Consider the following 13,172-nt stretch of genomic DNA (forward strand, 5'->3'; position numbering starts at 1 on the left):
GTTCCCTTAGCGGCCTCGGCTTGGCGGCCCAGCCTTAGCCTCGGCGGCCTCAATCGCCCTTGCCCAATCGGCTTCCTCCTTGGCCGCTTTAGCCTTCTCAGCAAGAGTTGCTGCCTCCTCGGCCGCCTCTTGCTCTATCTTCACCCTCACCGCCTCCTTGATCTTCTCCTCCACAGCCTTCTCCTTAGCTTCGAGCTTGTCGTCAAACAGCTCGTCGAATTTGCTCCACGGAAAGGAACCTTCAAGAGGGAAAAGCTCCTCAATTGTTTCCCTGGCGGCCGCCGGTCGGATCCGGGTCGGAGCACATGTCGGGGAGCATTTTGGTTTGGAGCATCTCAATGTCGTCCTCCTTTTGCCCGATGATGGCCTCCTTGCTCCGAATCACCTTCCCCGGATCTCGAAACCGTCCCCCGAATTCATTCCTCTGCTTTGGAAGTAGAGGTCGGCGTGCCTCGAACAAGATTACACTTCGCCGGTGACTTTTCAATTTCGGCCGCAGCTAGTCTCGGCCTTGGCTCTCTCAAAGAAGGACCTCCTTTTCGGCGTCCTCCCCGAGCTTTCTCTCGCCCAAGAGCGCCTTCTCGGCCTCCCCTAAGCCTCTCGCTCATTGAGAAGATCCAGCTTCGCCTTCGCGGCCACCTTCTTAGTGGCATTAAGCTCAAAAGCGGACTGAGCCACGGCCTTCTCCTGCTCCATGATACGAGCACCGGTCAGCTCGTTCCACCTCGCCAGTCTCTTGATCAACCTCGCGCTTTCCGCTACAAGTCGTGAGGGGGAAACCTTCCGGGATGAAGAGTCTTTGGCGACGTTATGATCACCGACTGCGGTAGGAAAGGGAAACCTTCGGGATGAAGAGTCGATGGCGACGTCATGATCACCGACTGCGCGGGTTTCTCCTCCACTTTGCTCGACAAGAGCGGCGGCCGCAAGCGGGCGATCTACAAAATTTAAAGTAAGCATCGTATCAACATACATAGACATGCCGGAAAGCTTTGTCACACGGCGCCGCGATGAACCAGGCTAAGTCGAGCCACGGGATAGATCAATACCGTGCTTGGCCTTCTTGGCGAAGGCGCATTTCCTCGTCGGCGAGGCTAAACGGCGCGGTAAAGGCTGTCGCTTTCTTTTTACGGACAAGGGAGACCCCTCCTCCTCATCGGAGTCATCCCCATTGGAGATGTAAACGATCTCCACCGTCTCCTTCTGAACAGGGGGGATGGAAGGCGGAGCCGATGTCGATGCCACCACCGCCGAAGGTTTTGTTTTTCGCGTATGGCGCGGCATGTTACTAACAACCTTCGCCTGGGCCTCCACCGCATTCAAGCTTTTCAGCCGCTGGTCCATAAGATCATTCGGCGACGTCCTACGGTCATGGGTCAGAGCCTTGGGATGCAAGTTAGCAACGGTTTTGTCTTTGTGCAGCCCCATTCTCCGGAGGATATCCTCAGACAAATCCCGTCCAAAGTGGTCTGCAAAAGAAATAAAAGCAAGAATTAAGTAGAAGAAACAAATCGGAGTTCGAAAAACAGGAACATTAAGAGCGGTGATGGGCCTCATACCGACCCCACTCACCCTGTGCTAGGACCGGTATGAGGCCGACATGGCAGAGCGGCTCATCCTGAAGAATGATCTGCGTTGGGGGAATCCATTTTTTCGGCACCCCACCCTTGTCCGCCTCAAAAGCCTCATCATGACTTCTCATCCTCTTTAAGAAGGACCTTCTTGCGGCATCCATCTTGAGCTTCTTGGGTGACCCATCGTCATGCTCCGCCTTAGTCTCACACCGCAAATTCACTTGGTCTTTGAAAGGAGAGGGGCAACGGATAGTCATCCAAGCACCTTAACATACACCCACCGATCTCTCCAGTCTTTGCAAGAAGTAAGTTTGTCAACAGAGACATAACCTTTCTCCGTGTGCACACTGTACCAACCGACGCGCCGAGAGATTGTGGTGGAGATAATGAAGCGGCGGAATAAATTTACCGTCGGGGCCTCCCCTTGAAGAGACAAAGCCACACAAAGCCGACTATCGTCCTCATGGCCAACGGATGCGGTTGGGCCACGGCGGCGTTCATAGCTTTAATGATGGCCATGACGTACTCATTCGGCGGAAACCGGAGCCGTACTCAAGTGTCGCATGTATACGCCGGTATGGCCGGCGGAGGGCAACAGAGACGGCTGACCCTCCTCGGGGATAACAATCTTGTATCCCCCGCCAAAGAAGAAATGACCCTCGAAAAATTTCTCACCGGAACAAGCGCCAACTTATGGGTCCAAGCTCGGTCAACGCGTACCTTGCAGACGTCACCGTGATCCATAACGCATCGCCTCACCTCTTTGGGACGAGCCTCTTCAAACATCATCACCAAAATCGTACGCGTCATCATCGACATCGAGTCATCCTCCCATTCCTCCAAAATTCGAGGATCGACTTCGGGAGAAGGAGACCTAGGGCCCCGTGCCTTATCAGGAGGGCGTCCAACTTCTCCTCCTCATCAAGGCGCGACGGGGAACCCCCCCCCCGCGTCGGTTTGCTAGGCCCGGCATCAGCAGAAGACATGTTTACAACAATAACTTACAGAGTTAAGAAATTGGAAAGTTTGTTTGTTTACCTTGAAGAAAAACACCCGCCGGAGTAACAACTCTGAAAATTAGAAGACAATGAAACCCTTGAAAGTTTAGAGAGGAAAATTTTGGAGAATGAAATTGGTGGCCAATTTCACGGGATAACTGCCCTATTTATAGGGAAAAGCCCATGAAGAAGGACCAATCGGAGAATGACCCATGAAGCGTCAACCAATCGGCGTGCGGACACGTGTCGGACATGCAACCACGGGATGTCAATCGTTGCAACGATAACGTCAATCAATGCAACAGTGACCAAACGTCTTCAACACGCCCATTCGTATCTCTCCGCCTATTCACCTTCCTCAACAAATTCCCAAGCATCCGTTCTCCGCCGCCACATGATCAACCAAGCTAAGTAGCGCGCCGGGGCAATCAAAAACAACAACCGCACCCTCACTTTGGTCTCGGCCAGCGTCACTTTCTTTTCCACATCGGATGCCCTTTACGCATCCATGCGGAGGGGGGATATGGTACGGCCTAAGAAAAGACCAGGCCGAGGTAAAAGAAGCCGCCGCAGAAGAAGCCGATGCAGAACTTTTTTTTTACAAAATACTTGCGCAGAATATACGCTCAAACGTACATCGGAGCCCATACCACGGCATAGACTACGCTGGGGGCAAATTGATGGGGCATATTCGCACCGCCCGACCAAGTCAACATATTGAGCAAGGTCAAAGATATCCACAAACAAGTCAACGACTTATGCGCCCTAGCCGATGCGGTCCATCTACTGTCACTGGGTCTCGGCATGACAACCCCACCGGGACACATACCCGCATACTCACATCCAAGACCCTCGGCGGTGAGTCAACAGGGCCCGCCGGCCTGCCATAGGTCCCTCGGCCGAGGGGTAGATCAGTCTTTCCACCTGCTAGCCACTTGGCCACTTGGCCACTACGTGACAAAAGGTGAAAGTCTATAAATACTCCTCAACCTTCATTGAGGAAAGGATCCACAACTTAACCTAAGAAACACTATTCATCTGGTATAATCTTCCCTCTCTCTCTACAATATACATTTAGCCAAGGAACAACTTATCCCCTAAGTTACTGACTTGAGCGTCGGAGTGAGTACGCTTGGCACAAAACCAAGCCCTCAGTTCGTTCATTGTTGCAGGAGAGGCCGAGAGGAACGATAAAGACAAGAAAGATTCAAACAAGGACATCATTCTACAAGCAACGGGTGGCAACGAATATCTGCTCTGGAATTACACCCGGAACAAATACTTTTTTTGGCAAATGAGATGTATAAGTTTTTATATAAAGATTAAAAATATCACTTGAATATAATACATAATGTAGAAAAAAATATGTATATATCATACTGTGAAAATAATGATATAAACTCTTAAGAGCTTTCCAAAACAATACTTAAGAGACTCAAAAGGTTTTTGGTTGGTATATAGGTTCCAATGATGACTCCTATTTATAATCATAGGATCACCCATCTTATGTTAATCTTTCGATGTGGGACAATTCTATAATTTATACGTATTATAATCACCACACTAACATTGTTTTTCAATGTGGGACATTTAACATATTAAAAGAAGTACACCATCTTTAATACTCGTATGTGCAAATCATATGAAATCTATACTCTAATGAAAGCATTTTTTACCACGAATATGATTATATTATCTTCATAATTTTTATAACAACATTTTTTTGCCAAATGAAATGTCAAAGTTTTTATATAAAAATTAGAAACTTATCATGAATATAAAATAGGAAATATAGATATTATAATAATTAAAAGATTCTCCACTTTATTTTTTATGTGGAAAATATTATTTATGAAACTTTCCTAAATTATTTTTTGATGATGTGGACGCTCTAGAATCGCTCGAAAAAATTCTCTTTTATATATATATATATAGATATAGATTATTTATAGAAGAACTAAGACAGCATTATAAATTATAATCGTATAAAATTAAAAGTATTAAAGGGAAAAACAATTCGTTTGTACAACTAACATTATTTAGTGAAAAAAAAAGCATTGAAAACTTGATATTTTTTTTTCATTTTTGATTATTTTGTACAACAAAAATTTCAATATTTAAAAAATGGCCTTAAAAAAAGAAGATAGTTGATTGAAAAATAATTTTGTGCCCCCTTATACCGAAATTCTGCGTCCGCCCCTGCTTGCCCTCACCCTCACCCTCACCCTCACCCTCACCCAAACCCGCCCCTGACGAGAGATTATGTAAAATACTTACCCTCCCTTGCCCTCACCCAAATCCGCCCCTGACAAACCTTGCCAAAAAAGATAAAAATAAGTGGAATACGATCTATGCAAGTATACACCTTATTTTCTTTAATTTCTCCTACTTCCATGTTCCTTTATTTGTTTGTTTATAATTTGTACTCACTCTCTTCTGGTGAATTGTTATCTATTTTTATTTTGAGGTGTATCATTCATTTGTTATCTATTTCTTTTTTGGATAAGTAATGAGCAAGTGGCTAATGTAAGCAAGTTGGCAATAAATCCTTTCTTTTATTGGTTTATTTCACATTCATTGGTCTTTGTGTAAAAAACAATAGATAATAATTTACTGAGACGGAGGGAGTATGTTTATTTTTATTACTAAATAATATTTTTTGTATCATAGAAAATATATACTCCCTCCATACCACACCAATGGTAACATTGACTTTTTCACACTTGTCGAGACACGTTTTGCAAGTGAATATCTTTAGTTACACGTTATTAAAAATTATAAAAATTTGATATTCTTATAGCATTCATGACGATAAATCAAACAAGATCTCACATGACTATATTTTGTCTTATAGATTTGGAATAATATCAAAGATTTTCTACGACCATAAATAGTGCCATGATTTTCAATGTTACCATTGGTGTGGTACGAAAGGAGTATATGTGAAGACTAATACGGTGTTTTTTTTTGGGTTTTGACCGCTCCAAGGAGGACCTGAGATTGGCTTCTTTAGCCTTCAAAATAAAGTTTCTTCGGTGTTTGTGTCTTAGCATGTATTTTTTTTTTTTTTTTTTTTTTTTTTTTAACTGGGATTTTGTGTAGTGTTTAAGCTATAGTTCAAAATATAGTTTCTTCCATGCTTGTATTTTCGCTTCTAAGTTTGTATTTTGATTGGGGTCATGATGTTAATGATAAGCTCTACAATTTTCTACTCCCTTAGATTATCTAAATTGCCTCTTTAATGTTCGGTCGTAAGTTCGTAATATAGAATTTTGTACTGTCGTCTGTTTCTTCTAGAAGGGTGATGCTAATAAATATTCCGTAGTATATAAAATGCATCGACAATGAAAATAACAATTGATAACTACGTATATTTTGACCTTTGTGAACTTCAGGTTGAGTATATTATTGTTCACCTGGCTATGCATAGTAGTTTAAAGATTATCATATATTTACGCGCCTCTAAAGTCCTTCATTCCTTTCACATCTCTCAATCTAAAAACACCTTAAATATCTGGACTATTATAGATACAGTGTATATATACTAGGAGATATTATTAGAGTTAGTTAGGAAAATAAAATAAGGATAAACATTATGAGCATCATAATATTTTATTGAATATTTAAAAATATTTTTGAGGTATTCTCTAAGACGGTTTAGTGGTTTACCATATAATATTACTCCATATAATGTACTTTGAGGCTGACTATTCAAAATAATAAAACTTGGAAAATATAATAATCATGAGAAAAGTCATACATAAGTTGAGTGACTCAGTCATGATACAGAAGAATATCTAAATTAATTTTTCTTTACAATTTTAAGCATTAAATAGTGAAAGTTTTTAAAGTTTGACCTAAGTTCAAAGGAAAAAAACCTCTGATACGAAAAAACTCAAAAAGTATCAGCTCTCATGTACAATCCTAGAAGGTTAAAATAGTAGTAGACTTCCAACTTTGAATGACTCATATTCTCTCCGTCTTGGTCAATTGTTATCCTTTGGTTTTGGTACAAAGACCAAAGAAAGAGGAAGAGATCAATTACTAAATAACAAGTGGAACAAATTGGGTGTGAATGATCAAATTGCTTATCAAATTCATTATTAAAATAGAAAGACCAAAGAAAGAGGAAGAGATCAATTACTAAATAACAAGTGGAACAAATTGGGTGTGAATGATCAAATTGCTTATCAAATTCATTATTAAAATAGAAAGGACAACAAATAACTGAGACACACCAATATGGAAGGTCAATTGTTGTCCTTTGTTTTTGACACAAAGATCAAGGAAAGAGGAAGATGTCAATTACTAAATGACAAGTGGAACAAATTTAGTGTAAATGATCAAATTGTTCATCAAGTTCATTCTTAAAATAGAAAGGACAACAAATGAGTGAGATACACCAATATGGAAAATGACAACAAATAACCGGGACAAAGGAAGTAATAATCTACATTTCCAATTACCATTCACCCTTCACTGATACAGTAATCAGTCTCCATAACTCCACAAGGACTATAACCCATTAACCCCGTCCTATGTTATTCATACTCCATTAATGGTATTTGATAAAACAGAAAGTCTTGTTTGTGATCGTAGACTGTCACAAGTTTGTGGCCTCTCAGAGTTCCCCTCTCACTTACACTTCTTATGAGAGATTGAGAGGTGACAAATCTTATAACGAAATAGTGCTATCACAAATGAATATTTGTGTTTAAAAATTGGAAGTTTAAACATTAGATTCTGCTTCTTTGAGAAAAGTAACAAGGTAAACTATTAGGAAGGAAACAAGGAAAAGGTATGATATAGATATATTATCAAAATATACCATATTATAAAATACTCTCTCTCTCTCTCCTGTTAGGCATAGTGGATATAATTTTTGTTGAGATGAATATCCTTTTTATTTTTTCCCCCCAGTGGATGAATACAAGGATTATAACTTTCTTGCAAAAAAAAAAAAAAAATACTCTCTCACACTCAAACCAAAGATAACACTTAACTTATTCGCACTATCCAAACCAAACTACGATTTCCTTTTTTGGTAAAAAACATTACTAAAAAGTAAAAACCCTCCCATGCACCCTTATTATTTACTGTACATAGTATTATACCGTACGAAATCAGTATTGAAATACTCCGTATAAAATAGTCCACCTTTGTCAAGTAGCATAGTCAACTCTACTGTTTCTCCAAGTTTTGTGCCCCCAGGCCCCATCACCTACAAGATAAACAAATCCAGCTAAATCAGTACATAAATATCAGCTATTCTTGTGACGGAATGGTACTTGTGACCTCTCACACACCACATCCCCCCTTTTTTTTACGTTATTTTAACTGATTGTGAGATGTCGCAAGTTTGTGAGTTGTGACACGTCACAAATGATATTTTGCCCATAAATTTAACATAGATGAATATGGACCATCAAACAAAAAAATGAATCTATAGAACAACATTACCGCAATACCTTAAGAGCTCACGCAAACTGCAGGGTAACTGGTAAGGGGAGTCGGTCAGTCCTATGTAATTATGTATGCAACCTTTCCTTTGTGCCAGTAACATAAAGAGGCCGTTTCAAATGACCAAAAATGAAATTTCTGTCGAAAACCGCATCAAAGGAAACTTTCACTTTCAAAAATTCTAACCCAAATCTAGGCAAACATTAAACAAAGCATTTGGCAGATACCGTTAGTGAATGGACAAAAAAAGAGATAACGACATACACTTGGTTGACCTTGGGGATTGGGTACCTACAAAACATGCCTAAGTTCCTCATCTCTGCATATCAACAAAAGTACTTGCAAACCCGAAAAACTCAGCAGCAATGCATCACTTCTTGTACTTGTTTATCTTACTTGTAGTATCTTTTAATGTCATGCTTTCTGACTCTCAGTCTTCTTTTCAGCCACCTTGTCCCGCTCAAGAGCGGCTAGCCTTGTTGCAGTTTAAGAACAGTTTCCATATAGACTGTAAGCGCGACTCTTCTAATACCTATGCAAATATCATACCATATGAAAAGACGAAGTCATGGGTAGGAGGTGAAAGTGCAAATTGCTGTTCATGGGATGGTGTGGAGTGCGACAGGAAATCAGGTCATGTGATCGGTCTTAACCTCACAGCCAGTTGTCTTTCCGGTACTTTTCCTCCAAACAGCGCCATCTTTAACCTAGCCTATCTCAGAAAGCTCATCCTTAGTTATAATAACTTCAACTATTCTCGAATCCCTTCTGAGGTCGACCAACTTTCTAAGTTGCAAGTCCTCAGGCTTTTCAAGTCCAAATTTAGTGGGCAAATACCAGCAGAAATTTCAAATTTATCCGAGCTCACTGCCCTAGAACTTGGAGAGGACTCGACGGAGACTCAATTGCTAAAACTTCAAAATCCTTCTCTTGAAAAATTAATTCAAAATTTCACTCATCTACAAGAGCTCAATTTAAAAAATGTTGATGTGTCCTCCACAGTGCCAGTTAATCTCCAAAACTTGACCACTTTAAAACAGATTAGCATTAATAACTGTAATTTGCATGGTAAACTTCCACCAAATCTTTTTCACTTGCCACATCTTGAGACCCTCAGATTGAGTTTCAATGGCGATATTGACGGGTCTTTGCCTGAGTTTCCATGGCATAGTCCTCTCAAAGGGATTTTTCTATCGGGTACATCGTTGTCCGGAGAATTGCCTCCTTCAATTGGAAGACTTGCTCAACTGGAAAATCTTGAATTATCCCTTTGCCCAATATCAGGATCTATCCCATCTTCTCTAAGTAACCTAACAAAGCTCACACATTTATACCTTGCTAATACCTATTTAACTGGCGTCGTCCCACCATCTCTATCAAATCTAACAAATCTCGAAGCTCTACTTCTCATGTATGACAGTGTTGACCCCGGACAACTGATCACAAATTTAGGCAAGCTACATAAATTGACCAATGTTGGCCTCAATGGAATGACATTAAGAGCTGAGGTCCAACCTTTCGCCAACCTTACTCAGCTCCGTGAATTATATCTCAGTGATACTCATGTAGTGGGTCTACTTCCACAGTGGTTAGCAAATCTAACCCAGCTAGAGATTCTGCACTTAGGGGGAAGTCAGTTTTTGGGTCTAATACCACCATGGTTTACACAACTGAAAAATCTACAAGGTCTGGCATTGATTTACAGTAGCTTGTCTGCCAATTTTGAGACATTCTCAGGGTTAGAAAACCTCCGTTACCTGATTTTAACAGGTACCAACCTAACGTTTCCCCCCACTTCACAGACCAATCCATCTCTTTCCAAGCTACGACTCTTGTGGCTTATGGGTTGCAACTTAACAGAATTCCCAGTAGTCTTGCGACATCAACAGACACTTGAACATTTGCGGCTTGAACAAAACCTTATCAAGGGTAGCATCCCACAATGGTTTGTGAACACAACTAAAGAAAGTCTCCTGAGTTTTCAGCTAGCTCATAATAATTTGACTGGTTTTGAACAACCAATTACAACCCTCCCATGGACTCGTTTGGAAATATTTGACATTAAGAGTAATAACTTCCAAGGAGAACTTCCTATTCCACCGGTGTCTATAAAGAGTTACGATGTCTCAAGCAATTTGTTTTCAGGAGTAATTCCAAAACAAATATGCATGGCTACATCACTAATCATGCTGGATTTGTCCCGCAACAACTTGAGTAGCCAGCTGATCCTTCCTTGCATAGGTGATCAGCTTGGCAATTCATTACAAGTTTTGAACTTGAGAGGAAATAACTTCCATGGCAGTATCCCCACATATTTCACATCGCACTGCAATCTAAAGATGATAAACCTGAGTGAAAACCAATTGGAAGGTGACATGCCAAGGTCACTGGAGAATTGTTCAAGGCTTGAGGTTCTTGATATAGGAAAAAATCGTATAAATGATACTTTCCCATCATGGTTAGGAAGTCTCCCCAACTTACAGGTTTTGGTTCTGAGCCATAACAACTTTCATGGAAGCATATCTGATCAAGATTTAGGTTGTCAGTTTTGTAATCTACGTATCATTGATCTATCAGACAACTTTTACACTGGTGACTTACCATCGAGATATCTTCGAAATTGGAGCAACATGAAAGCTGTCAAGGAAGGACAGTCTGATTCATATAATACAAGGATTACTTTTGTAGTGGGGGCGGGTGAAGATGAAGAGGGATCTGTATTTTTTGAGCCATTTGAATACTCAATCACGATAACAAGCAAAGGCACTGAGAGACTTTATTCACAAATACTTAAAGTCTTTAGAGTCATCGACTTCTCCAGCAATAACTTCACAGGCAAGATTCCAGATGCCATTGGCAAACTCAATGGGCTTCAAGCACTCAACTTATCCAACAACAATTTAGATGGCAAGATTCCGGCCTCAGTGGCTAATATGATAGATCTCGAGTCCTTGGACCTTTCTCGGAATACTTTCTACGGAGTAATCCCGCCAGAGTTGGCTCAATTAACATCTCTTGCGGTCTTTGATGTTTCCTACAACGATTTAGAAGGTCCCATACCACAAGGAAACCAGTTTGATACCTTCCTAAGTGGCACTTATGTGGGAAACTCAAGACTCTGTGGAACCCTAATATCTAAAAAATGTAACAATGCAGAAGCTCCGGAATCCCCGCCAGTGACAGACGACGAAGGCAATGAGCACTCCAGATTACTTGACTGGGTAGTTAGATCATGTGGGTGTGTGAGCGGATTTATAATTGGTGTTGTTATTGGGAAGCTCTTCATTACAGACAAGTACCATGAATGGTTCATGGTGAAGTTTCAACAGAGGCCAAAGAGGAAAGTAAAGAGAGGAACAAGTCAGCAAAGTCGACGCTGAATCTGGTAGTCTAATACCTTTATTTTTGTTTTAAGCAGTTGTCTCTCATGTTTTACCTTTTATACACCATATTATAAAATAAGATATACTTCTAGTTGTAATCTGGAATACAGGAATGTCTTCTTTCCCTTATTCATTACTCTGTGCTCTCAAACCCAAACGTTTCTCCAAGTAACATATCTTGTTAGTCAATTTACAGCAATAGAGGGTCATAAACACCATTCTTGGAAATACGATTTCAAAGAAATCTCCTAAGTGATCGTCTCACTTTAAAATAATGTGCAACATAACATATAACACACTGGAAACAAACAAAAAAGAAAAAAGAAAAACCAGGTATTAAAAAAATTACCCAGACTGTGCAAGCTCTCATGCCAAGTTTATCATAAAACCGTTTCATATACGAACTAGTGTACAATTTGTCACTCCGCTTGGTACAGTTACCCCTCACAATTAATCCATAATATAAGCATATCACCATAATTCTCAGTGAAAACATAGCTTACAAATCCATGACTGATTTCAACTGATACAATCTCAGGCAAAACCAAAATAAAGGAAAATCATAACTTTCTGTACTAATCACGTAGAAATCATCAAGCAAACAAAAACTTCGCATGAGCTATTAACACCCAAGTGTGCGTAACATTAAATTTGGGTTTACCTGGAGAGGACAGTGCATGTGCGCAGCAATTGGAGTTGGTAAGGATCACTTGAAGGAACCCAATTAAAATGCTGGTGAAGACATGAAATGCTGGTTACTTGTCATAGGCAAAAGTGTGTTCGATGAAACTTCATCAAGTGTCGTGTTCTTTCAGGCTGTAGACTGTTTTGTGACCTGAAAACATTTGAGTTGAAATGAACTGTAGTAAATAACATAACAAATCGAATCAAAAAGAACAAGGACCCGCCATGATGAAATTCAGCATCTAAAAATCCCCATCCGAAGAGAGTATCAGCTATTCATCATAAAAAGGTTAAAACAGTTGTAACTCTCGTAAGTATGTCTTCTTTTCTTTATTCATCACTTCTAAATCCTAATGTTTCTCCAAGTAACAAATTCAGTCAGTTTCCAACATTTTAGGATCATATTTCATAAATACCGTCCTTAAATACACAATTTCTTACTCCACAACAACATTACCCATGTGTCTAGAGGCTCCTGCAAATTGAGGATAAGGGGTGCCAGACTGCCAGATGTACGCAACCTTTAAGTTAAGCACATATATATACTAAGTTGTGTTAAGAAAAACAAGACAAGAAGATTAAATAAATGTGCAATGGAAAAGGCTTACCTAGCAACGCACTCAAAACAGTAGCGATATTTATTTAGCAATACACTCATCAAAGACTCAATCAATTACCATAATTTATGCCTAATAGGATTGAAAGTTTGATTTTTCTCCCACTAAAATTAACATAATTCATCAGCTTTCATACAGCAGATATTCAAAAACTAAGAAAATCAACAATTCTCAACGAAGACGTAGTTAACAAAAATAAACGAGAAATTTCTCACTCCACTTGGCATCATTGCCCTCAAAATCATTGCATAATTTAAGCATATTACCGTAATTCTCAGAGACAACGTAGTTAACAAATCCATCAACTGAATTTAATTGTTAAAATCCATCACAATTTCCTGCACTAATCAGATAGAAGTCAAATCATCAAGCAAAAAAATACTAATCACACCGTAAAAATGCAACATCATAACCAATTAACAGCTGAATGTATGCAAAATCACTCGGGTTCTCTAA

General features: G+C 40.0%; 1 protein-coding gene and 1 long non-coding RNA gene across 16 annotated transcripts in view; one reads left to right on the plus strand and one right to left on the minus strand.

Moving 5' to 3' along the window:
- Positions 1-7,352: 7,352 nt before the first annotated feature.
- The window catches only part of LOC141653029 (uncharacterized), a 31,971-nt gene continuing 26,151 nt past the window's right edge, over positions 7,353-13,172 (minus strand). For 10 of the 15 annotated variants that reach the window (XR_012547318.1, XR_012547319.1, XR_012547315.1 and 7 more), the window contains 2 exons: positions 12,077-13,054; positions 7,353-7,793 (listed from right to left, as the gene is read on the minus strand). This is a non-coding gene — a long non-coding RNA (uncharacterized LOC141653029). Of the gene's footprint in view, positions 7,794-8,040; positions 8,171-12,076; positions 13,060-13,172 lie in introns of all 15 variants that reach the window. The other 5 variants (XR_012547316.1, XR_012547317.1, XR_012547306.1 and 2 more) reach the window with 4 other exon arrangements.
- LOC141653857 (receptor-like protein 6) lies at positions 8,398-11,412 on the plus strand. The gene has a single exon (XM_074461726.1). The coding sequence runs from the start codon at positions 8,398-8,400 to the stop codon at positions 11,410-11,412; it is 3,015 nt and encodes a 1,004-aa protein (XP_074317827.1).

This window comes from Silene latifolia, chromosome 4 (genome assembly GCF_048544455.1).
Source record: "Silene latifolia isolate original U9 population chromosome 4, ASM4854445v1, whole genome shotgun sequence".
Lineage (NCBI taxonomy): Eukaryota > Viridiplantae > Streptophyta > Magnoliopsida > Caryophyllales > Caryophyllaceae > Silene > Silene latifolia.